Source organism: Cynara cardunculus, assembly GCF_001531365.2.
Source record: "Cynara cardunculus var. scolymus isolate 2C chromosome LG 10, CcrdV1, whole genome shotgun sequence".
Lineage (NCBI taxonomy): Eukaryota > Viridiplantae > Streptophyta > Magnoliopsida > Asterales > Asteraceae > Cynara > Cynara cardunculus.
Genome location: NC_037537.1, coordinates 20322770 through 20350615, shown reverse-complemented (window position 1 = coordinate 20350615; position 27846 = coordinate 20322770). Strand labels below are relative to the sequence as shown.

General features: G+C 35.5%; 1 protein-coding gene across 4 annotated transcripts; it reads right to left on the bottom strand.

Annotated features, from left to right (window-relative positions):
• Positions 1-199: 199 nt before the first annotated feature.
• On the bottom strand, positions 200-25975 carry LOC112519050 (poly(ADP-ribose) glycohydrolase 1-like). 4 transcript variants are annotated; one of them, XM_025126981.1, is made up of 12 exons: positions 25676-25975; positions 25068-25268; positions 24535-24638; positions 24123-24327; positions 23460-23564; positions 7797-7915; positions 6552-6695; positions 5022-5163; positions 4773-4895; positions 3604-3666; positions 558-771; positions 200-459 (listed from the first exon to the last, which is right to left on the bottom strand). In XM_025126981.1, exons 1-11 carry the CDS (start codon positions 25922-25924, stop codon positions 607-609), a joined length of 1620 nt encoding a protein of 539 aa, XP_024982749.1. In that variant the 5' UTR covers positions 25925-25975; the 3' UTR covers positions 200-459; positions 558-606. The 4 variants fall into 4 exon arrangements, with proteins under 4 accessions (XP_024982749.1, XP_024982748.1, XP_024982750.1 ...); XM_025126980.1 differs by having other exon boundaries at positions 200-771; XM_025126982.1 differs by lacking the exon at positions 3604-3666 and having other exon boundaries at positions 200-771.
• Positions 25976-27846: the final 1871 nt, after the last annotated feature.

Below are 27846 nucleotides of genomic sequence, written 5' to 3'. Positions count from 1 at the left end.
AAAATGTCATGAAATTCACAAGTAGAAGCATTCTTCTAACATTCATTAAAAATGGGAATCGGCAAATAGGCTAAAAGCCTAAAACATTATAATTGGACCCCAAAATTTTTGGTGGCCCTGCGCCATTCCTTTCATTGGAACATCCTCTGGCATGACCCTAACGCATTAGGTACCCTAACACATTACAGGTTATAGGTAAGGAGGTAGAAACCGAATCAGTCTCTTTGCAATCAGATCATTAACAATACTTAATGAAAAATTAATATTATGCTTATGATAATCATGTAATTTACGAAATCAGGGTTCATGTAAACTGAACTTACACAGGCTAGTGTTTTTGCCAGATAATATAACTACTCAGACGCCTTTGCTATGTCCAAAGCCCTAGCGCTCATCGTAGATAGTTAGCGAAACAAAGACATCCAAACTATCGACTCCACCTAAAGTATTTGACAACATCTAAACGTACACAAAGTCATGGGGATAGCAAACGAGTTTGTAGGCGTCATGATAGTGACACAAGTGAACGGGTTTTAAATGGTGGCACGAATGCGCACCTTTCCACTGGCTCATTCGGAAAGCTTACAGATAGACAGCTGTAGAGTTTCAAGGTACATCCAGCATCATGGGGTCATCAGAAGATAACAAGGGAAGAAGCCAGTTGAAGAAGCCAACTTGGGTTTCTTTCTTTGATCTTTGTGATGAGTACTCCACTAACATATTCCAAAGATCTCCAACACTCCATTTATGGAAATTAATCCATTGTGTAACCTGCCAAAAATCCAGTAAATTGTCATGCTTTTTAAACTTGTAAAATCTAAGGTTCTTGCACCTGAGGTAAGTTCTCTAACAACCAGATGATTACTGACTGCTAAATGAGATATCAAACAAAAATAAACACTGACAAAACTCTTGCTTTCAGCTCTCACATTATACCTCATAGCGACAAAATTACACTTAATATAGAGACATGCAGGATGCATTTGGTACGCATAGGGGTGTTCACGAGTCGAGCTACTCGAGCTTGAGCTCGTTATCTCGAGCTCAAGCTTAACGGTTTTCGAGCTCAAGTCGATTTCAAACACACACTAAAACTTGTTTCACTTAACCAGCTGAGCTCCATAACACGATGTTTAACTCCACTCATTTGAAAGATCGAGAAAAAAATTTCAAGCCGAACCGAGTGGTCCTCGTTTTATATTTGTTAAATTACAATGTTTTAAGCCTTAAATTCAAATACTATGGGCAATTTAAGTACTCTAAAAAGGTTCCAGCAGCTGTAGCATCTATTAAATTATCATATTTTCAAGGCAAGTAGCTTACAAGTAGTCTACAAGTAGCTTACATATTTTCAAGGCAAGTAGCTTACAAGTAGTCTACAAGTAGCTTACAAGGCAAAGCATGAGAAATCAAACTTAAAGTGATTAGTTGTAAGGGCTAGAAGTATGTGTTGGCAAGCTATTTGATGACTAAGCAAGTCTACTAAGCATGACAAAGCAAGTCTATCATGACAATGCAAGCTAGTTATGGGTTGTCTAGCTAGACTTGGCAAAATTCAGAGATCACAAGCAAAAGCTAAGAAGCATGACAAGGAAATACCAGGCATAATGTGTCAAGATTCTCTTGGTAGAAGCATGAGGTGTCAAGATTCTCTTATCCTCGAAAATGAGGTGTTAAACTCTCATAAGGGTACAATTTTGGGAGCAAGAAGAACAGGTAGTTAATGCAATGAATTCACCTATAAATAGGGGTTGAAGGGTTACTATTTAGTTCCATACGGGGAAATCTCTCTCCATATATACATTATCAAGCTTGAAGTAAGTAATCAAAGGAAAGGCTAGGCATAATCAAGGTGAGTACTTATGAGATTTATGAGGTACATACATGCTATAGAAAAGTACTTTATGCATTACAAAATATTTTGGCATGTTTGCTTTACATGAAAATGTTATATATTTATATATATTCAAGATATGCATGATGACATGTTTTGATACAAGTATGTGTTTTACACACAAGGCATGAAAGTATTTACATGTTATGATACAAGTATGTGTTACACAAGGCATGAAAGTTTTTACATGTTATATATGACCATAAATATCCAACGTAATGGGATATTACAAGAAGGAACGTCTTGCAAACGGACCTACTGGGGCAGCCTTTGAGACCCAAGGGTTAGCAAACCTCAAGACAAGTATGACATACTTACATGTTTCAAGTAAGTAATCAAAAGAATGTTTTTGCATGATAAAAAGACTATGTTTATGCATGAAAACAAGACTATTTTTATGCATGATAAAAAGATTTTTAGTGAATTATTATTCACAAAATGTTAAGTATCATGAAAATTGTTTATTCATGAAACCATAACTACTCACTATGCTTTTAGCTTATGCATCTCATGCATGTATCTCAGGGAAGAAGTAAAGAGGATTTGCAAGAAGTAGTATTGCTCTAATTAATAACAATTTTTTTGTTGTATTATAAGCTATTGAGTTAAGTTTCCGCAAGTATTTGAACTCCAATGTAATTATACACTAAGTTATAAATAAAGTTAAATTTCAAGACTTAGTAGTATCAATAAGAAAGTAACGGCACCCGAAGTAGAACTTGGGGCGTTACACCGAGCCATTCGAGCATTTCAAGCCAAACATGTTATTATCTTCATTCATATAATCAAAGTATAAAAGTTACTGAGGTCAAGCCAAAAAGTGAGCTAATCGATCTCGAGTTCGAGTCCGTAAAAGAATATGATGCTCGAGCACAAACATTGAAAAAACATTCGAACTTGAGCTTGAGCCCAACTGTGAAAAAGTTACTAGAGCTAGCGCTGAGTTTTTTTGAGCTAAGCTTGAATAACCTGCAACTCTACTCGAATTGGCTCGTTAACACCCCTAGGTACGCGGTACAAAATTGGGACAAGATGGAACAACTTGTTGTCCCGTGTTCAGTATGACATTAGACTGGCTTGGACAGGACTGACTGGGACAAAAAAAATGCATTTGTTTTGTCCACCAACATAGGTGTAATAAAAACAAGGGAAATGGGACAAGATAGGTAAATTACTAAACTACCCATGTCAAATTAAAAACCTAAAACCTTCCACAATTCTTTCGTACACCCATCTCGCTCGTCCAGTCCAGTCTTGTCTCATCAGTCCCGTCCACGTAGCAAACGCAACCTATGAAAGTGATTTGCTCTAGAAGCACAAGTCATGAGGCATAACAATTATGGCATCGAGAGTATACGAATATCAAGGCCTCAACAACATATCTGGTATAAAGGTAAACAAAAATGTAAACTATTAATGGGAGTACAATGAAGAAAGCACATAGATCATAGGTTCCATCACATGGTAAAGCAACAACTGACTGACCAATCTTAGTATTTCGACATAATTTATTTTAACAAAATCATGTACGCATGTGCTGACCAACAAGCAGTTTGTACTTGAGCGTGAAATTGAGCACTTGGTCTTCCATGAGAAATTTCAATACTTTCTAGTCCAGCAAGACTAAACAGACCATGTAACAGTAATGAAAAATAGCAAGTATTTCACATCATTCAATCGCTTTGAATGTTTAATAGAGAAGCAATTACCTGTTCCAGTTTCTGTAATGCCTCGATGTCAAATGTGTAATATACCATGAAAGGCCTTAATGCCTGGATAAAAATTGTATGGTAACATTAGTAAAAAACCTACTCAATCTGTGTTCATGGAATGACAAATGATCCCAAAAGTTCGCTCTCAACATTATTTTCAGTGAAAGATAAAAACAGGAAGACAAGTCAACACTTTAGACTAATATTTTATCAAATCATATATGGAAGGTAGATAATAGATAGAATCACAGAACAACTCTACTAGGTAGGGCCCTAAACCAAGAGAAGAAGACAATGCTGTGGCCTCTCCAAACGCTTTCAATGCTCATAGCCAAGAAAATTTTAGACTATATTTTATCAAAAATAATATATACAAAAATGAGGGGTTGGGAAGGGAGGGGGTAGAGAGAGAAGCAGGGATTATACTCGTTCTTCTTGTCCCTATTCTCTTGTGTGTGTCTCTATTCCGCTCTCTTCCCCCCTTTGCTAATGAATTATATGAATTATGTCATGAATATTTTTTCTCGTACACACAAATAAGGACCTGATCCATATCTAGAGTTGGATGGGAACCAACACAGTAACCTAAAAGATGATGCAGCAAGTGAAGCAGGGTATCTTATTGCTAATCTGAATAATGGATTCCCAACTACCAAACATACCCAAGATCATACAACATTAAGGTTTCAGTTCTATAGATGATGGTAAATGAAAATAGTGAAAGGCAAGGTGACATACACCTTGCTTGCTTAAACTGGAACATATATTGGAAATCTGAGGGTGGTGATAACTAATACTGCATGTATGAGGGACTATCAATATCATGAATTTGTTGAAATCATGGCCCATAATGTTGGATATATTAAAATTGTGAAACCACTTCAATTCATTGTAAGTGTTATGTATAGGATTTCTGGAACAAATCACTCTGGTTGCTTACAGTATACCTCAGTTGTTGCCTTCCAATAGTTCATATTTAATAAGTAGAAAGCAAACAAAAATTCTAGCAAACATCCAAACAAGGATTAGTTAAATAAAGAGACACAATTGCAGACACAATCCGAATATTAAATTGAACATATACAAAGGATTCAATCACCTGCACATCAAAAGTCAGTATGTCACCAAAAGAAGTTGCAAAGATAATACTTTAGAAGAGAAATTACCTGAGAAGCTGCAAGCCATTGTAGCATGGCCTTAAGTTCAGGGTCTCCCCCAAATGCACCACAACCCCAATTTCCAGTAACAATCCCTATTTCATCTTGAAAACCTACTGGCTGACAAATTTCCTGTTCAATTTTCATATCTTATTGTTACTGAAGCCTTCATCAGTATGACAAGAAAGAGAAACAAAACTAACAAACGAGAAAACACCCCAATTTGGAGATCAGTAAAAGGTAGAAAAATATACACACCACAGCATTATCTGATTTGCTATTGACGCTTTTAAGATCTTGTTCAAGCTGAGCTTCTGACAATTCATTATCTTCGAATAGCATCTGATACCGTTGAGATTTGCAAGGGTCAGAAAAGCCACAGAATGCCTTGTTAACCTCCCTAGTTAAAGTTATATGTAATCAATCCTTTAGCAGAAATCAACAGTAATACATAAAATGAAATACTACACAAATGATGCCGAACATCACAAATTGGCATATGGTCTCAGGAACCAACGGTTAAAAAACAACCATGTTGCTAGTAAAGGTTAATAAAATATCGGAAAAAGAGGGCCTGTTGATTAGAGGAATCTATACACCTACTACCAAGAGTTTCAGGTGTTTCTAGATATGACTTATAACATTAGAAATACTAAACAACTGAGATCCACAAGAAGTACTTAGGTCACAATCAAGCACTCACCTAGGCTGAAAGCCCCAACAAGTCTTAGAAATTATTAGAGCAGGCAACAACTAAAGGCATCCATGAAACTGAAGCCAAAATATGCAAGAGATAAATGAAGAGAGTATTACCAAAATAAGTTACCAAATATACCTAATACCTACAAGGGTAAGGGATTATAGTTTTTAAGGGAGTTCCTAAAATAAGGTTGATTAATGGCCCCATTTTCTTCTAGTCTAAACCAAACAAATGAAAACCAGTAAATCCCACAGGTCACAGGAGTAGGGTCTGGGAAGGGTAAGAGGCATGCAGACCATACATCTACCCCAAGGAGTAGAAAGGTTGTTTTCGTGAAAACTCGTCTTGTAAAAATGTTTTGACAAAAAGATTGTGTAGAAGTTGGTCTCAAAAGTTAGAAAGAAAAGAAAGAGATAAATTAAAAGATGAAAAAAATGGAGTTTGGAATAGGTGAATCAAAAGTAACATGAAAACGATAAAAATAAAAAGCACACATATACAAGAATCTAGGATTTAATGGATTTGTGATGTCACTGATTGTAATATGTGTTGGGAGAAATGGGAAAAGCTAGACCCAAGGCCTGAAGAGGCCGAAGGGTAGTGGCGGTTACACCTTTTTGGGGTCCTGCCCTTTGTGTGTTGACCCCACTTTTTAAAACACTGTTCACTTTGAGTGACACCACAGATCCCACTTCCCCTATGCTAAACCAGTTTGAGAGATGCTTGTTCAATTGAAATAGATATCTTTCTTTTATGCATACAGTTCCTTCTAGTCAAGAAATAGGTGCTCCGATATTCTACCCACCCAAAAACTCTATTTTGTCATTATTGCTTCAAATTCTACAAGCTCTTTGGTAATAATAATTTGTATTATTTTTTTGGCCTTTGAATTTCTTAAACAAGTAATTTTAATGTGGGCCTTTCTGGTGTGGCGATTGCATGGAGTTTACTAGGCCTGTTCACTGATCATCTAGAAAACAACAGAGTAAGTTTACACATTGCTGAAGTAGTTGATCATAAGTTTGAATGGACATATACAAAATTCACGAAAACATCCATGAAGTCCATCAGAATTGAAATAAGTATACCTCACAAGAAATTCATGTTCATATTGTCTCTCTCCGGGGTTGAATAAAGCATCGATTGCAATGATCCTGATTTTACGTCTTCCAATGATATCAATATCTTTTTTATCCAGGAAGTCACCACAATACTGGAAAGAAGCAGCATAACTACAGCAAACAATGGAAAAAATAGCACGGTGGCATTAGTATGCAATGATTTGAGAAATTATTTTGTGCCAACTTCAATAATGTGGAATTGCCAAATTAAAAGCAACAACGATAATACACCAAAGGAGTATAATAAACCATTAGTGCAGTTTGTAGTCTTATCACCCTCATTTCAGGAAGCACATAAAGACAAACAATTAATATGGACTTGTCAATATGAGTTTATGATATGGGCTGCTCAACTGTAGCTGAAGAACGACCAGGTTGACATTATTTGATTTGAATTTTAACTGAACCAGATTTTAATGATTCGTAATGTGGACAAATAAACTGTAGCGAGGTTCCTCCATTCTCATGCTCAAAGACGATTAACTCGTACAAAAATGTCCTAGATGGACAATAATGCAAAATTGGTTAAGCATTCACCTACAGAGTCGGATTAGTATTATTATAGTTTACGACTTTGTGTCTATGGGCCCATTTTCTACTCTTTATTCTCATTCTCATTTTGCAAGGTCAATTATTTTTATGTTATCAGCAGGAAGGCTCTGTATGGAAACCTTATCTCCACTAAGCAGCCAATGTGGGCCCTTCCCACCAACATGGTGCACCTGTTATACTAACTGTGTAAGGCCTCAAAAGAGTCTAACACTATGCTTCAGACAAAATCACTTTAAGGGGCTGTTTGGTTGGTTTTCCATTAGGTTCTGTATAGAAGAAGTTGTATGTGTGGATTAATCTGTCTTGTATAGATTAGGAAGGTTTTTATTTGGGAGGGTTTTGTCATAGATGGAAGGAGCGTGTTTTTTAATATGGAGGGGCAGGTTTGGAAAAAACTTGCCTTTTTTGCATAAAATTCCCCCTAGAAGCTTACTGAATAAGCCATTTTTTATAGCATTAAGCCACTACCAAACAGTCATATATAGCTGCTGTGAGTCCCATTAAGCTGCTAACAAACATTACATCCTTTAGTATACAGACTCCCAATGAAAACTCCTGGTCCATCAGTTGTTCATTTACTTTGATACATACTCATGAAGCCAAGAAAACAGTATTCATCACAGCAAGTTTTGTATTGAAAGATCAACCAATCATACTTACCCTGTATATTTAGAAAATCTTTCAGCACCAACGACTTCTATAGCCTCGTTATCCGCCATAGAAGGCAAGAAAAGCATGCCGGCTATTAACTCTGGGTTGATCATGAAACGGATTTCTTCCTGAGAAATAATGACAAGAATATAAGGTGATAAGAATTCAAAACAAGTGCTGGAAGGACTATAACAGAGTACCAGCCATATGAAGTTATATTTACACATAAGGAAGCACAATGAACAAACAATGCACCGAGAGATGGGAATTTTTTTTTGCAGAAGAATGGCATCAAATGTGGTGTGTCACCGATAGCTAAAGAGGCTATAGCTATAAGGGGAGGAAAAATACAATAGATGTCTTCCAATCATATAACTGACAATGGACATAATAGACGTGTCTTCTAGTGCTTTAAGGCATTACCACAATCAAGTATTTATCCCGAACAGCATCCCACCAATTCCCAGGTAGTAATACAAGTATACAACTGAAGTCACATGTTCAAGCCTCCATACCCATATGCTAATCAAACAAATATAATCAAAGCCATACCAATTCGAGCAATGCCGCTTACCATTAAATGAAATCTAAATAACTATCATTTTCTATTTTTAAAAATTCCAAGCCAACAAGTCAAATGTTTCAACTAAAACCAAATCCATCACAGCACATGCCTCTTGTTTCTTAACACAACGGGTAAAATATTAACATTCAGTTGTCAACAAGATCAATTATGTATTTGGCCAACATCAACATGGTAAACATGCTGCTTTCATTATCATGTTTCCAACTTAGTTTGGAGAATTCAACATAATCCACACTTACCATGACTCTCCAAGCACACCAACTTTTGTGCTAGTACTTTTTTTAAAGAGTCAAAATAGCAGGAGATAATTATATTACTTGTTTGTCTGCTGAAGCAATCTCCTAGATCATGACTTGGTGTTTCACACTGTTGTATGACTGGAAATATAAAGATAATATCAGAGTAAATGCTACTAAAGGACCCAATAAAAATAGCCAACCACTTAAATGCATTTGAGTCGCGGTATTATATTACAAAACTAGACTCTAGTTTCAACCTATCAAAAGTCCATTTATTAAATGCTTACTCGGTTACTCCTCTTACCCCGAGATGATGGTGTTTACCAACACAAAATGGGTAACCACTAACTGGATAAGAATGTGGCACTGGTTCGGTCTGGGTAAGCGCCGATTGAAAATGGTTGTTTACCAAGGTGTTTTTTGTTCTCTGAATAAGATGTTATACTTGCAAGAATGTTCTTTTTCGTGTTACTGTCTTCTTATCGGATCATAGGTAAAACCATGTCTTTTAACCTCTTACTGTCCCCTTATTTTCCTAAAACAAAAACAAATAAATTTGCAACCTAAAAACAAGACGCAGATAACAAACTCGAGCTTTACGACTTGCATCATGACAATGGAACATTTGGGAATTAAGAACATCTAAGATGGACAAATCTCAATAGCATAAAACTTAGCAGTCTTTAAAAAATACAAACACTTTTTATTTGATTTTAAGGAAAATTTAAATATTCTTTTGATAATTTTTAACCAGCATTTATGTTTTTTATTTTTTGTTGGTAACAATTTCTTAATATCATTAACTTTGATTTTGCTTCCGTATCCATATATTTATCAGTTTACAGAAACAAACATTCTTAGGTGGGAATTTGGTTAGAGGGTGTAATCAGAGACAACTCTCTATTATATGATTCATTAATAAAATTCAAATTTACAAGAGGAGAGACACTATATAATTTACAAGAGGAGAGACACTATATATAGACATAATTACACGGGAAACCCTAACCCTAAAGCCCATCGGGCTTTCGGGCTTAGACACATTACCATAAACAGGTTACTTAATTAACACTCCCCCTCAAGTTGGAGCATATATATTTATCATGCCCAGCTTGTTACAAAAAGATGTGATTCGGTTCCCTAGTAATGCTTTGGTGAAGACGTCGGCTAATTGATTGCTAGTTCTGACATGAGAGGTTGAAATAGATCATCTTCAAGCTTTTCCCGAGTGAAATGACAATCTATTTCAATATGCTTAGTTCTCTCGTGAAATACAGGATTGCTTGCAATATGGATAGCTGCCTCATTGTCACACCATAAATTCATCGGTTTAGAGTGATTAAATCCAATCTCTCCCAATAGATTACGCAGCCATATCAACTCACAAGTAGTTTGAGCCATTGCACGGTATTCAGATTCAGCGCTTGATCTTGATACAACATTCTGCTTCTTGCTTTTCCAAGATACCAGATTCCCTCCCACAAAGACACATTAGCCTGTTGTTGATCGTCTGGTTGTAGGGTCTCCATCATAGTCTGCATCAGTAAACCCTTCTATGACATAACGACCATGGTTTTGGTACTTGATGCCATAACCAGGAGCTCCCTTCAGATATTTCAAAATATGGCAGACTGCATCCCAATGTGTAGTTCTTGGAGACGACATAAATTGACTTAATACACTTACCGGAAAGGCAATATCGGGACGCGTGATTGTTAGATAATTCAGCCGTCCCACAATTCTCCTGTACTTCTCTGGGTTCTCAAGAGGATCCCCATCATCAGACTTTAGCTTTACATTCGGAACCATAGGAGCTTCACATGGTTTCGTGTCGATCATGCCAGAATCATGTAGTATGTCAAGGCAGCATTTTCGTTGAGATAGGCAAATTCCTTTGTGATTCCGAGATACCTCAATACCCAAGAAATATTTCAGTGGACCAAGGTCCTTAGTTTGAAATTGAGATGCGAGGAATTCTTTCAACTTCTTAATTCCATTCTCATCACTGCCCGTAATCACAATATCATCGACATAAACCACTAGCAGGATACATCCAGAATAAGATGAAGTAAAGAACACTGAGTGGTCATATGAGCTTCTTTGTAACCCAAATGTAGTTACCACAGAACTGAACCGACCGAACCATGCACTAGGTGATTGCTTTAGGCCGTATAACGACTTCCGTAATTTACAGACCTTCCCAGAGTCCCCCTGAGCAACAAACCCGGGGGGTTGCTCCATGTAGACTTCCTCTAGCAGATCGCCATGTAAGAAAGCGTATTTCACATCTAATTGGTGAAGAGGCCAATTATAGGTAGCAGCTAGAGAGATGAAAAGCCGAATAGACGCCATTTTTTGCAACAGGAGAAAAAGTCTCAGAATAATCCACTCCATAAGTTTGGGCATACCCCTTTGCAACCAAACGAGCTTCTAACCGTGCTATAAAGCCATTAGGATTAACTTTCACAGTAAACACCCACTTACAACCAATTGCTCTTTTGCCGGCAGGTAACTCTACCAAATCCCATGTGGTGTTATGATCAAGAGCATTGAGCTCATCAATCATAGCATCCCGCCATCCRGGATGAGTCAAAGCTTCTCCAACCGTAGATGGAATAGGTATAGAATCAAGGGTAGAGACCAAAGAACGAGATGACYTGGAGAGTTTATCATAAGAAACAAAGGAAGCAATAGGATACGTGCAGGAACGTTTACCTTTCCGGAGAGCAATAGGAGCGTCACGATCAGGATCCTCATTTACTGGAGTGGGTATAGAAGCTTCAGGAGGTACATCTTCTGGGGATGGTGGATCTGCAGACTCAGATGATATTGGTGAAGACGGAGGAGGTCATTCGCGCCTATTATATACATGAACAATGGGTGGTCTGGTGGCTTGAGTAGTGGACTCAGGAGTGGGTATGGTATACACCAACAAGTCATCATCTTTCTCATTTAAAGAAGTCGGAGGGGAAATTGGGAAGAACGGCACGTTCTCATGGAAGGTAAAATCCCGAGATACAATATAGCGGTTAAGATTGGGAGAGAAGCACCTGTAACCCTTTTGGAGACGAGAGTACCCAAGGAACACGCATTTCAGAGATTTGGGATCAAGCTTGGTGATAGTGGGGCGTGTGTCCCGAATAAAGCATGTAACACCGAAGATCTTTGGCTCAATAGGGAATAATCGTTGTCCTGGGAACAAAACAGAGAATGGAGTTTCTCCATTCAGGACAACAGACGACATTCTATTGATAAGAAAACAGGTTGTTGATACCGCATCKGCCYAAAAAGACTTAGGGACGGACATCTGAAACAGAAGTGCTCGGGCAACCTCAAGGAGGTGACGATTTTTTCGTTCGGCCACCCCATTTTGTGCTGGAGTATCAACAAATGAGGACTCATGAAGGATACCATTTTGCAACATATAGGATTGAATTTGTTGAGATACATACTCTTTTGCATTGTCAATTCGTAAGGTTTTAATAGATGTTTGAAACTGAGTTTGGATTTCAGAATGAAAGGAACGTAAATGATTAAACACTTCTGAACGGTTTTTCATGAAGTATAACCAAGTAGTTCGAGAATAATCATCTACAAACGTAACCAAATACTTAAAACCAGACTTAGACGTTACAGGACATGGGCCCCAGACATCATAATGTACTAATTGAAATGGAGACGCAGCCCGCTTATTGACTCTAGGACTTAAGTGAACACGTTGATGTTTGGCAAACTGACATGACTCACATTGTAAATACTGTAAACGGAAAAATTCAGGACACAACTTCTTGAGACTCTGTAATGAAGGATGACCTAGTCGACAATGAACTTCAAAAGGAGATGATAAACTGGAACTTGCCAAGGAATATGGTTTGGGTGGTTCAAATATGTATAGGCCATCCGACTCCCGTCCTCTACCAATAATCCTCTTCGTCTGCAAATCCTGAAAGACACAATGATCAGGAAAGAATGAGACACTACAATTCAAAGTGCGAGTAATTTTGCTCACAGATAGTAAGTTAAAAGAAAATTTTGGTAGGCTCAGGATTGAGGATAATGAGACAGATGGGGACAATTTAACAGTGCCAGACCCAATTATTTGGGAGATAGATCCATCAGCTACTGTGACTTGAGCTGAGGCACCTGAATCAATGACCCATTTGGAGGAGGATGATACAAAGCATTTGCCAGAGTTACCTGTCTCAGCAAACATAGCAGTGGAAGCAGCGGGGTGCTCATTTACCAGATGAGGTTCCTCTGATGTAGCTGTGTCATCTGATGTAGTTGCAGCATGTGCTAAGGAGAGTCTCTGATTTCTAACCTGCCGTTTCTTGCAATTAAACTTAGTATGACCAAGTTCATGACAGTAGTGGCACTCTACGTCTGAGTTAAAATCAGTTGGTTGATCATTATGGCCTCCTCTAGTGCTACCCCTTCCACGATAGCCACCTCGAAAACCGCCACGGTATCCACCTCGGCTAAGTAAAGCCGAATTATGATCAGATGGTGGAGTAGGCTGAAAATCTTCATGCCGAAGAACCCGAGCAAGAGTCTCTTGAAGAGAAGGTATCACGGATTCATTTAAGAACTGAGATCTGATGGAATCATTTTCTGGGCATAAGCCAGTCAGGAAGCTTATGACAGCAATCTATTCCCTTTGAGTCTGCATAGTTTTCACATCAGTACTCAATGGGAGAAGAGAGTTCATTTCCTCATATATCTTCTTGAATTCCATGGCATAGGCGGTAAGTGATCGGTCCTGTTGTTCCCCATGATGGAATGACTTACATACACTGTAAATCCTTGAAATATTACTTTGTCTGGAGTACAAAAAGTCAAGATATTCTATTAGGTCTTTCACATATTCACAGTGACTGATTAAAGTTGAAACGGAGGGCTCAATAGAATTTATAATTTGCAAGAACATACGGGCACCTTGTTGTAACCAAAGGTCACGATTACCCGTAGTGGGAGGGTCAGATTCCAGATGGGAAGCCATTCCCATACTTCGAACATACAAACGAATCGTTTTGATCCATTCGAAGTAATTGTTACCATTAAGCTTGTTTTCAGTAACTTTACTACTGGCTGAAATAATGTCAGGAACACGAGTACTACCGGAGGCTTTATCATCGGTGTTCGTCATATTAATCAAATCAGAAACGAACACCCAAGGGACAGATTATCAAAGGAAACCAGACTAAACAGATAGCAATTAACAGAGTTTGACCAAACAGATGAGATCAGATCTGTTGCGACTAGATAATAGCAAAATTAGACCAAAAAGATGCCGAAAAACAAACCAGACGGGGATTCCGAACAGAACCCTAAAAGTCGAAGGTCGTCGGAGGCCGGAAAAGGGCTCACGCGCCGGCGCGTGGAGGCGTGACGGCGGCGGACTAGGGTTCCGGCGACAGTGGGGGGTTCCGGAGTGAACAGTAACTCCGATGTGAACAGTAACTCCGACGATGAACAGTGACGACGATAAACCCTAGGCTCTGATACCATGTAATCAAAGAGAACTCTATTATATGATTCATATGTAAAATTCAAATTTACAAGAGAAGAGACACTTTATAATTTACAAGAGGAGAGACACTATACATAGACATAATTACACGGGAAACCCTAACCCTAAAGCCCATCGGGCTTGGACACATTACCATAAACAGGTTACTTAATTAACAGAGGGATTAAACATTAATTAATGGGATTGAAAATAAAAGGAAGTGTTCGGTTTTATATGATACAATGACCTCATTCCCTCACAAGCCCGAATTTTCATTCCATATTAAATTTGGGGGAATGAAAATTCATCCCCATTTCCATTTCCCTACCAGAACCAAACAACCCCTTGTGTTTTGTGGTATGTGCTAACCCGATCCTTTTTACCATTATAACTCTTTATATAATTAACTGTTAAATGAAATATGATTGTTTATACGATTAATTGTTGACATAAAAAAACAATTTTCATACTTCAAATAACTACTTACCGACAAATAAATTACCATTATAACCTTTATATAATTAAATATGTTCCTTTATACAATTAGAATCTGGAGCATCAACTGCTTTTATCCTAGACCAAATAAACATTAATTTGAAGCATTTAAAAAAAATGACTTGCATCTGATCTAGCAAATTAACCATATATCCATTGTCTTGAGATGCCTATGGTGCTTCAACGATTTCTTCATCACTCCCTCCGAGTTGCTCTCAGCTCTTCCAAAACATTTGATCTTGGATATTGCATCTTCTTATAAAATTATGGATTGCGAAACAAGCAAACACTACCTCGATTCCTAGATGAAATAAACATTAATCTAAAGCATTTAAAAAAATGACTTGCAATATGATTTTTTATCACTTCCTCCAAGTTGCTCTTTAATAAATAAATGATCTTGGATATTGCATCTTTTTGTAAAATTATGGATTCCAAAACAAGCAACCATTGCCTCTATTTGTTTTGGAAAAGGATCAGAAGCCATTTGCTTCAAAACTTGCTTTTACGACGCCATATGCATGCTTGATAACATTTCTAAGTTGTGCATGCGCATGAACTTTTCTTCTTTAGTTAATGCATGTCGGAGTCGAAAATTTGCTATTCGATACTGTGCATTGCTCCATATCATAAAACCACGGGTATTAGGGTATGTAGCATCACAAAGATAATATTTATCTGCATTTACAAATAGTGTTAAAAAAATAACAATGTTTTAGTGTTAAACAAAAACGATACATACTTGGCAGAGGGAACAAAAATATCGAATTTGGGTCAAATGCAACATTCCTCATAAATCTAGCATCGTGTCCAATGCCTTCCCATCCAGCACAAACATAGATGAATATCATATTAAAATTACATATTGCTAAAACATTTTGAAAGAATTCACCTCTTCTCTATACCTAGCTTGTTGATTTGTCAAAACAACTGCATATATCAAGGTTCCATCTAGTGCACCTATAGTCTCTCTGACTTCCATCAATCCTCTTAGTACTTCATTAAAACATCGATGAAGAGTTCATGTGGAAATCTCCGTTAAACATTTCTAAAATGCGCATTCTGACCAGAGTATATAAGCATCACAAGATAGACATAATAGTTCATGACATTGCATATCGGACCCATTTAATAATTTAAGTGTATACACATGTCCAGTCAAAGTTGAATTGTTCTCTCTTATTCTTGTTTCAGCTCTTCTTCTCAAATACCAATATGCAATCACCAGTTCACCACAATCATTATTAACGTGTCTCGATCCATATATGACCTTGCAAGTATAAAATACAAAAAAAAACATCCTCTTATGTTTCATGCTTTACATAAATCTTAACATCCAATTGGAAAATATCGAAGTTGAAACAATCTATACCTAAAAACAACATAACATTAAAATGAATACCATTATTTCGTAATAACAAAAGGAAATATTACCTATTTGTCCAAACATCACATCAATACCAAAAAACATTAATCCAAACATCACATCAATGACAAAAATATTACAATATTCATAGTAATTTAAGTTGGCATGTTGTAAATCTACTCCATACTCTCACGCTCTCATCCTTCTAATGTAACCAAGGTTTCCTATACTCTATGTCTCGGCTAAAAAGAAAGTGTTATGTCATACAATGTCGTCGTCATCCTCCGGTGGATTGTCAAAAGTGTTTTTTACATCACATGAGCTAACTCCTTTGAGCTCCATGTTGGATAAAAAGGAAAAGCGTTACTTAACTTCTCATTTTCTAATTTGAGAACGAGAGGAACACTCTTGTGTTGAACAAAATTGTCCTTGTGTAGAAATAGATGTTCCTTGACCTGAAGTAGGCGGTACTTGTATGAGATACAATCTATGATCATCAACACCTTCCACATTCGAGTAAGCAACATTGGTAAGGAGAAGGGTTAGACAAATTAGAGTATGATCTCCAAGTCTCTACGAGAAGGGTTAGACAAATTAGAGTATGATCTCCAAGTCTCTACACCCGCAAGAACTCCATCAAAAACTTGTACACAAAGATCATGGTGCACTCAAGTTTGCCATCATATTTAGTCAATTGTTTATAAAAAATGATAAGCATATGGCTAAAAGAAAAATATAAAGAACTTAAAAATAACAAAAACAAAAGAATATTACTTTCATTTGTGGCCATCATTCCTATTTGGACAAATTGTAAGTGTTTGTAGATGAGTCATAGACGCTACAATTTTATTCCCTAATCAAGACCTACACACTTCTATTTCTAATAGTCATAATGATTTTTCATTTGTTTTTTATCTGACAATGAACGGATGCATATTTTTCAATGTTTTTGCTACATTATTCTAAAACTGCACCTTAAGGCCACCTTCGAGTCCATTCTTGAAATAATGTAGCAGAAACACTAAATATCATGTATAATTTCATTGTCAATCAAAGACAAATGAAAATTCATTATGACTATTTGGAATAGAAGTATGTTGTATAGTTAGGAATAAAACGGATAACGTCTACGACCCATCAACAAACACATTCAATTTATTTGAAAATGAATGGCAAGGGAAGATGAAGGTCAAATTCTTTTGTTTTTTCCTATTTTTAATTTCCTTACACTTTTCTTTTAGCTATATACGTATACTTTCTTTATAAATAGTTGACTAAATATGCTGAAAAGTTGAGTTCATCACTACTTTTCCCTGATCTTTGTGTACAAGTTTTTGATGGAGTTGATACCATGGTCACGAGACTTAGGGACCATACTCAAATTTGCTTAACCCTTCTTGTATTTCTAACGTTCCTTACCCGCGTGTGGAAGTTGATGATCATGGATTGAATACCACACAAATAGCGCCTACTTTAGATCAATGACCACCTATTTCAGCACAAGGACCATCTAGTTCAGTAGAAGAGTGTTCCTATCATTCTCAAACTAGAAAACAAAAAACTAATCAACCATTAGTAAAAAAAAGAGAAGTTAGTTCATGTGGTGACACATGTGAACATTTTTGAAAAAACACCTGAGAATGATGATATGGTGCTTGCATATCCAAGTTGAGGTAACTTGGCTGGGAAGAAAACCCATGGTACGACGCAACACTTTTCCTTTCTAACCAAGGCATAAATTTATAGAAAACTTGCGTTGTGCTTGAAGGATGAGATGTGAGTCATAAATTAGATTTACAATGTGTCAACTTAAGTTACTATGGATATTGTACTATTTGTGATTGATGCGATATTTGGATTAACGTTTTTTTGTACTGATGTGTTCGGACAAGTATGTAATGTTTCTTTTGTTATTATGATCTAATGGTATTCAATTTGATGTTATGTTGCTTTTTAGTATTGATGGTATCAACTTGATGTTTCTGTTGTTCTAATTAGATGTTAAATTTATGTAATGTATGAAATATAAGATTATGTTTTTTGTGTTCTATATTCGCAAGATTGTATATGGATCAAAACACACATAATGATTGTGGTGATATGTACTCGAGAATAAGAGCTGAAACAATAATAGAAAGAATAAGAAATAACAATTCGACTCTGACCGGACACGTGTATACACAAGATTTATTACGCAACATCATGAACCGATGTGTGTATCTCGTGATGTTTATATACTCTTGTGTAACCATTTTAAACAAAAAAATGGTTACAATCAAGTAATCATATAAGTGTTACAGAGAAGATGACAATGCTTTAACCATTATTGATCACGATGAATGTTCTAGAATAAATAAACAGATCATTAATTAGTTTTGATCATATATGACCATGGCAACATGCAGATATAGAACACATAAATCGTCTTATCTTACATAAGTTTTAAAATTAAATGATACAACAATGACATCGAGTTGAAAACAACCATGCCATAAATTTGTAATAGTTCAAACATCACCATAATAATCCAAACATAATATCAAATTGAAACAAACATTATATTAATTCATAGTAGTCAAAGACTGTAAATCTAACCATATCTCTCATCCTTTGAGCACAACCAAAGCTTTCTATAATCGACGCTTTGACTAAAAAGAAAAAGTACTACCATGAACATGTTTTCTTCTCACCCAAGTTTCTCAAATTAGTCTAAGCATTAGCCTCCTATTGTTTGTCAATAATGTGTTTCCACATGTCACAATATGAGCTAACTCATCTCCAGATACTAATGGTTGTTTAGGTTTTTGCTTGAGAACGAGAAGAACACTAATGAGGTGAACATATTAGTTCTTGTGTTGAACTATGTCGTGATCCCCAACTCTTGTGGAAGTGACCCCATCAAAGAGTTGTATATGAAGATCAGGACAAAGTAGTGCACTTCTCAACTTAACTATTCATTTAGAAATCACAAGTATATACATAAAGGAACAATATAAGGATATTAGAAACAGGAAAACAAAATAATTTGACCTTCACCACTATTTGTTATTCCCTCTTCCGATGAATTGAATGTATTTGTCGATGGATTATAGAAGTTCTTCAGTCTTGATTATGCTCCATATTTTTCTTTAGGTAGTCATAGTGAGCTTTCATTTGTTTTTGATTGACAATGAAATTATGCATTTTATAGTGTTTCTGCTACATTCTTCCAAGAATGCATCTTAAGGGTATCACCATATTCAAATATATGTTCATCTAATATATGATGATCATTGTCATTTCTTTGTTGGTTCAAATGTATTTTCTTCTAATATATGAATGATCATTGTCATCGATTCATTAGTTCAAATGTATGTTGTTGTATATGATCACTTTCATATATGTTTGAATTTAATTGTCATATGTATGGAATAGGTTGGTGAATCTCCACAATGAAGAAAACTGGCATTAACTTGAAAAACGAAAGTGTGGTGAAAACATTTATCGAATCGTGTATACATGCGATATCCATAAATGGACTTCAAGGTGGTAACTTAAGATGCATTCTTGGAAGAATGTAGCTGAAACACTACATAAATGCATAATGTCATTGTCGATTGGAGACAATGCAAAACCACTACGACTACCTTACAGGTTAATATGGTACATTGTCAAAACAAATAAAACAAAACGGATGTCTATGATGCATCGACAAACACATTCATTTAATCGGAAGTGGAATGACAAATAGAGATGGATGGTAAAATACAATTATCTTTCTATTTTCGATATTCTTATATTGCTTTTTTACGTAATATACTCATAAATTATATACAAATAGGTGAATAAATACAACTCTTTGATAGTTACTTCCACTGATGTCAAAAAGATAGGGACCGCACACTAATGTTCCTACCCTTACTTTTGTTGCTACCTCAGTTATTGAAAATAGTGAATTAAATTATACACAAGAACCACCTAGTTCAACATAAAGACCACCATATTCACCGGATGAGTGAGCTTCTCGTCCTCAAAAAAACAAAAAGTAAACAACCAACAATATCTGATCAGTTAGCTCATGTTGTGATACATGTGAAAAACATTTTTAATAAACCACCAAAGCATAGTCATATGGATTGCTATGGATGTATGCATTGACAAGTTGGAAAAACTTGGGTGCAAAAAAACTTGTACGAGGTAGTACTTTTCCTTTTTAGTCAAAGCGCTGATTATAGGAAGTTTTGGGTGCGCGTATATGACGAGAGGTGTGAGGTGGTTGAATATACTTGACGTCAGCTTGGACTACTGTGAATTGATGCGATGTTTGTTTCAATTGATGTTACATTTGAACTATTATGAATTAATGGTATGATTGTTTCAATCTGATATCATGTATATGTTTATTTTTTGGTATTGGTTGTTTAAACTTGATGTTGTTGTTACTTCAATTTGATGTTAAAATTTTTATCATGTTCAAAGCATAAGATGATATTTTGTGTTTAAATATCTACATGGTCATGTATGGATCAAAACAGATTAATGATGATTGTGGTGATTTCATATTGGTATTTGAAGAGAATAGATGAAAGAAGAATAGAAACGATAAGTGATAGCAATTCCATTGACCAGACATGCATATACATAAGAATTATTATGTAGGTCCAATATTCAATGTCACGAATTGAAGCATCTATCTTGTGATGCATATATACTCTTATATAACCATTTTAAACAAAAAAAATAGTTAAATCAACAAACTATGTGACTTTTAAGCAATATGTGAATTTAATATGATATTCACATATGTCTGGGTTGGATGGAAATGCATTGCACATGATTCTAGAGTTCTGAGAAAAGGTGCATTCGACCGAACTTTGGAATTTCTATTTCCTCCACTAAGTATGCATCATTTTTGTCTAATATTAAAAGGTTATTATTTTATGTGTTTTAAATAATGCAAGTGCAATGCACATATTATCTTTGTGATGTTGCATATACCAACACCCATGGATTTATGACTCTGGATTGCAATACGAGGTATTGGTTAGCAAATCACTTATGTGTTTTAACGAAAGAAGACATCCAATCGTGCTCATTGATAACTTAAAAATGTTATTGGACGAGCATACTGTTTCTTGAAAGCAATAAAGTTGAAGACGCCTTCTCTTCCAATACAAAATTCATAATATATTCTTGTTTTGCAATCCATAATCTTATAAAGATATGCAACATTCGAGACCGACCGTTTATGGAATACGAGAACTCCATGTTTACTGTCGAAGAACAATATGCATTTTTAGTTCACGATTACTCGAGACAGAGCCTTACTCCGATCCTCTTGCCCTGTTGGCTCTTACCCAGATTGTTTTAGCAAACCTCTGAATGTCATAAACATGCCTACCTTCCCTGAAAACCTTAAGCCTGTTACTCAAATCACTGACGACCCAGTTTCTCTCTTTTCATACCATTGAAACTTTAATGCTCACCACTTCCTAGATAATTGAAACATGGTGTAAGTGACAGGGTGCATATCAAATCACCGGTAATTTCTTATTGCATAGTAGCTCATAGTAATATATAGGATATCCAAGAAAATTGCAACCAAGTAAACAAACATGGGTGTTGTATCCTTCTACAAGTGCCGAGGGCTAGTTGTAGCTTTCATAACGTTCATTTGTTTAAGGAACTTGCCCTATCAAGTCACATCATTGCTTTAAATTATTTAGAACTTTCTATGGATGCGTTTTCAAATCACTCGTATAACTTTTCACGATTGCCATCCAAAGTATGATGTTTAAAGAGTCACCTATTCCCAACTTGTTGGTTTTTACTTGTTTTTATCGAATCCCTCTGCAAGTCACCAAGATCTTCAATCAACTACATCTCTACCTTGGGTTACATAGTTCCACGCCTAACACCATAATATCACGCTAATTTCATCCATTTGCCCATAATACACCATTGTTGCAACTATTATATCGGAACACCCTCTCACTACGCAAGCCCAAATGATGCCTACATCCCTATATACAACCTAGAAATGCATGTATTACAAGCCATCTTTTTTTAAGTATACAATATTTATATACGGCAAATAGTTGTTCTCACCTTCGGTGAGATTTGAGTTGACCTCCTCGGAGGTTGTGCCTCTATAGGTAACTCAGGTACCATTGGGCCAATGACCCTTTTACTTCCTTTGCAGCATATGCTAGGCAAAGCATCCATCCAGAACTACCTAGCCTAGCATATACTGCCTTTCACCTAAATCGAGTCTTTACACATAGGCTTACTATTTACATCCATGGCCTACTATACTTAGATTAAGTAGGATCTCACCCTTGGTCAATATATCAATTCATTTCACTTTTTTCATTAACATCCAATACAAGTTTTTGGGATGCAAATTTTAGAGTTAGTTATCTATGCAAAAAATAAGGGTAAAGTTTCCTATAGAATTCCTTCCTCAACACCTCTCTTCCAAGTCATTCCTAAAGAGTAAACAACATTTGTTATGATGGCGACTTTTGTATCAAGCTTACCAAATTTGATCCAAGATGTGGCGTTATAATATATTTAAGGGCCAAAAAAGATATAGGTGTGTAATCTTAGCTTACAAAGATAACATGTTTCTGCATAAGTTGAATTTTTCTACATTTCAACTATTTTTCCATGTCTAGTCAAGCCAATTGTAATGTCTGAGTTCATTCATTCTGTCCTTCAGTTACCCCATAGTCCCATTTGAGATTCTTTAAGCTCTGGTACTCCATGTTACTGATCATGCCATACAAGTTTTCTCCGTGCTTCTGAATAGCCCAGCTACACTCACTGTTTTCCCAATTACATTACTTTCCAAGCATGTGTCCAAGGCTCTAGCTTATCGAGGTAGGTGGATAGCTCCAAAGGAGGACACATGTTCTCTTAAGTAGAATGAGACTCAAAACCTTTTAATCTGTCTCCTGAAAGGATTCCTATGATGGGGTTTTTTGCTATGAAACTAAATGCTAAAACCCGACAAAAAATCTGAACCAAGGGACTAATAGATCACCAGGATTTTACTCTATAAATTAACCAAACAGAAGATAGTCACAAATAGTGAAATCTCAACAAAGGAGTTAGGATTTATATAAATGAAAGCCACCCTATGTCAAAAAAAAAAAAGCCACCCAAAACTTCTACTATACAATATAATGGACATTAAAGAGTTCAAACAACTACTAGTTACTGCATGAGATGACATTCAAACAGGTTCCAGAAGTTTGTAGATCAACTTCGACCTTATATTAGTTGGAAGACCAGCTATTCCCGTGTTATTATGTAGGAAATAGTTCTAACCATCCAAGAATGGCCTTTCTAAATCATGTCTACTATCACCATTGAAGTGTTGTAAGGTGTGTGGTAAACGAACTTAAACATTATACCAGCAAGCAACTGCCAGCACGCCCTGTGCTAGGGTAACCTGCCTTCTGGAAATCATATCAGGGATAAGAAATAAGCAAACCTGAACACACCCTCTGGCTAGAGCACCACCACCAAAGTACTTATTTGCAAAATCTACTTCCAGAGCTTCCTTGGAATGATCTTCTATTAATCCCGAACTGCAAACCTATAACGATGAAAGAATGCTATTAACTACTATCCCGTCCATCTAATATAGACCCATTTTCAATCATTGTATCCTCCCACCATCCCACAACCAGAGACACGAAATTCCAACGCAAAATGCACCAAACACAATAATTCCAATGAAAACCTAATAAAATTTAACACCATTTCTATTTAAACAATAATTACAATGGATAAAACTAGCTCTTGGAATTGTTTAATATGGTAGGGGGAGAGGACAATTACATATAATGGAAAATAGTCGGTACCATTCAATTGCATATAAATACATCATAACAACATGTGCTATTAACTTGCTTAACAAGAAGAATGGTGAAAACATGTACTGCCATCTTCACGCCCAAACTAGATAAAGTGTAAATCATGAAACTCTCTTCAGAACTCGCTATCAAATGCAGACTCCTCGAGGAGGAAGATTTGCATATGCCTTTAAATCCTCTAACTGATGGGTTCCATGTCCAGCCTAACCCACAACAAATTTGGAATAGCAGGTGTGATGTAAGCTAAGTGCTTCATATGCTAAGATATTGGACCATACCTCAAACAGGCACAGGGAGACCACAGATTTACTCCAAGATTCAGTCTTCGGGGAGAAAATGTATTTGAGATTGTGATCTGCTGCAAGCACTTTCCTCTCAAATGAGACATTGCCTACTGGCGTACTTGACGAAATTCTCTCAAAATAATGAATGATGCATTTAATTTTGTTCTCCTGTTTTTCGTTATAGCTGTCATATAGGCTCCTGGTGACATGCAAATCAGATGTGTAAAAACAAAGTAATGAACCATATATAGGAAAGTATCAACAGACATCAAGAAAACACAAGACATTGAGCATACAAGTAAAATAAATATCGACTACAATGCATTCTGATAGGCTGATGACTATACAGAGGTCACCTACGCATAAGATTAAAATGGTTTAGGAGAAAACGATAAGAAAAACATACGCAAATAAATGATCAAAGTTGATCACTTGAAGATGGTTGGCACCTCTACAACTGTTTGGAAACAGACAAAAGAAAGAGCATGCAAGAAGAGCGCCAATCAGTTCCTGATTCAAAAATTATAAATTGTAATTAAAAACTATATACCACATCCAATGTATTATTTGACATAGACATTGATGCTCAAAAAGGCGAACCAATAAATATGTAAAAGAACAAAAGAATTTTGAAATATGCATCGAGGAAATTTTCTGTTACAAAAACTGTTTAATATAGGAATGAAACATATTTTCAATAAAGAGTAAGCATTTCTATCCAGGTGACGGGTAGGGTAGAAGGTAAATGGTGAACGAATTTCCTTGAAAATTCTGGCCGTATCCTAGCAATCAAGTGACTTATATTCCTATCTAATACATCATTTTTTGTTAATCCGCACTTATTTGTTGCAATGAGAATATTTTCACATCACTATTGTATGGTTCACTTTCTAAACTTAATAAAGACAGTAGAGAGCTTAAATGTTATGCTTTTTATACCTTGCTGAGTAGAACTATGCCAGCCTCTTGTGACTTCAACAGGCGAAGACCCATTTTGAGTCCATTCCTAGCACCGATACAACTAATGGAGTCTGCACTCTGATAGTGAGCTTCTAGCATACCTGGAAGCCGCAACAGAGAATCTGCCAACGCTGGAAGTATCTCTCTAAACCATTTATTGGCTTCGGCACGCGAGATCAGCTGTTCATGGATTAGTTGATGCATATAGAGAAGGAATGAGAAAGGAATGAGTAATAAAAAGTGAAAAAGAATTCTCCCTCCATCCCAAAGAGATGCTATTATTGACTTCCCATAGAAGAGCTACAAGTATAGCAAAATTCAAACCTAATGCTTTCAAATGTCAAATTGATAACAGTACAGCCTTCCTCCATAAAAAATGGAATAATTCCTATTTCGACATCTATAGTTCAGTACTAATTGCAATATTTCTTCAAGTAATCACTCTAAAACTATTCTTTACAAACCATTGATATGTCGATTTTGATCTACGAAACTATTTCCCCAAACACATTTACTAAAATTGACAACAAAGTTCATATCAAGTTTACACGTTGGGACGTATTAGGTTTGATTTATCCTTTACTTACATCATCGAAGAAAAGCGAGAAACCATCGGCGGTGGAAAAGGCGAGGTCACCAGCAGAGAGGTTAAGAGACCGCCGGATATCAGAAATTGCAAGGAAGAGGACCTCGCCGGAGTCAACCTTGCTGTGTTCGGGGCCTTTGGAAAGTGCTTTAAGTGCTTTCACCACTTGAGACGGCCAGAAGAGTGCTGTTGACCGGAGAACTACCGGCAAAAACTCTAAAATGGAATTAAGATCCTCCCGATTCTCCATCACACTCGTTAGATCACTCCAATATAGAAGAAAGAGCAAACATCCCTCACCGTCGTGGAGCCGTTACCTGCGGTCCGTAACAACAGGGGTAAATGCGCCGCTTCTTTTAAATTATTTTATAAATCTTGTATGGTTATTTATTTTTTGTGACAATAATATCTATACTACATCACAAAGCATGTTATATATGAAGTATTATATATCGATGTATATTACTTAAAATTCAAGATTACAAGTAATTATGCATAAATACAACTTATAAAAGCTCGATGTTTGAATTCGTATAAAAAATTGTGGATAAACATAATCAAATAGAGGATGAACATATCATTTTAAAATATAAAAATCTAAAATATAATTAAGATAATTATTGAGTTCTAACAAAATTATTAATTATTATCTTTATAAAAAATTATATTATTAAATCAAATATAAATTACTTCGTTATTGAATCTAAATTAAATTATAATAAAAAAATTAAATTAAAAAATTACACAAAAAATTAAGAATTTTAAATAGTTAATTTGATACTAATATCGACATATTTTTGTCAAATTTTTATGATAWCTTYAAAYWTAYATTTTATTSAAAAATAAAAACATCMTCGCTTTYTCAAAATCACATAARACCATATTATAAYATCGACTGAGATAAAAAATAAAAATGAAATATTAAAATCAAGATGTATCTCGCTGCATTGTGCGAGTACCCTTCTAGTATTTCTAAATAACGTTTATTCTGGTTAGCGTATTCAAAATACCGATCAACCCCATTAATCCAACCTGAAAAAACCTAAAAACCCTTAATATAAGGTAAACCGACACATAATTGATACAAATCAGGTCAAACTGCATCTTGGACTTGGATTAGGGTCATTTGAACCCATATCAATCTGATGAACCCGATGTATTTTTATACTATACATTTAATATGATTCTTAAGTTCTTGGTTAACATATATATTAGACATTAGACTAATATGTATTTAGCTATATTCAAAATTATATTATAATTTCAATTCTAATTTTACTATCTTATTTGCATGAACTTTTAATTTATTTTTTTTGAGTTTGTTATAAACACTTAGCTAGATTGTAAAATAATGTATCAATATATTTCAACCCGACCAACCTAACATGTACGGTTGTGATGGGTTGGGTTGTAGTTTTCCTTAGGTTAAGTTGGGTTGAGATTTTTTAAACCACAAATATTAAGTTGAATTATTCAAATATCTTTAACTCAACCAACATAATCAATGTGCCACTCTTATTCTACTTTGTACAATTTTACACATTGTACGAAAGAATAAGAACAAATTTTTGAACCATTGTTATAACTCTTTGTTTTTTTTTATATTAAAATCGATATGGATTTAATGAGAAATAAAAATCAAGAATTGTTGTTTATAATAAAATATAAATCATCAAAGACAGAACCAATATAAAATATATTGTTATCTATATATATCTATATCTATACTATCTTACAAAACAAATTTAACAAAAATCTTAAAGTCTTAAAATACTAAATGACCAAGATACATTTTATATCACTTTTTCACCTCCTCATCTACTCACATACACTCACCCTCTCACAATCGAATTTTTTTAAATTATAATTTTAAATTTACATTTTATACCCCTATAATTAGTTAATTAATTTACTTTACGACATTTACTTTTAAATGTTTCATTTTAAACCTTTATGAAATTAATATACATAATCGTATATCAATTAAAACATGTTTAAAAAATACATTTTTATTTTAACAAGTTACACCATTATAATCGTCTCGTTAATACCTTCGAAATGAGTCTAATATTGAATAGTTTTATTTATATATATACTATATATTTTGGGGTTAGGCTGTCCAAATTGCACTGTATAATATGTTCTGAATTAATATGTTCTTGGGTTTTTTTT

Bases quoted from the DNA above. Each gene is read 5' to 3' on its own strand.
- LOC112519050 (XM_025126980.1), bottom strand. From the start codon at position 25,924: ATGGAGAATCGGGAGGATCTTAATTCCATTTTAGAGTTTTTGCCGGTA. The intron at 25,269-25,675 runs GTAAGTAAAGGA...ATCCATGAACAG, and splicing joins TCTCGCTTTTCTTCGATGAT to CTGATCTCGCGTGCCGAAGC. The intron at 7,916-23,459 runs GTTTGCTTATTT...ATTATTTCTCAG, and splicing joins TAGCCAGAGGGTGTGTTCAG to GAAGAAATCCGTTTCATGAT.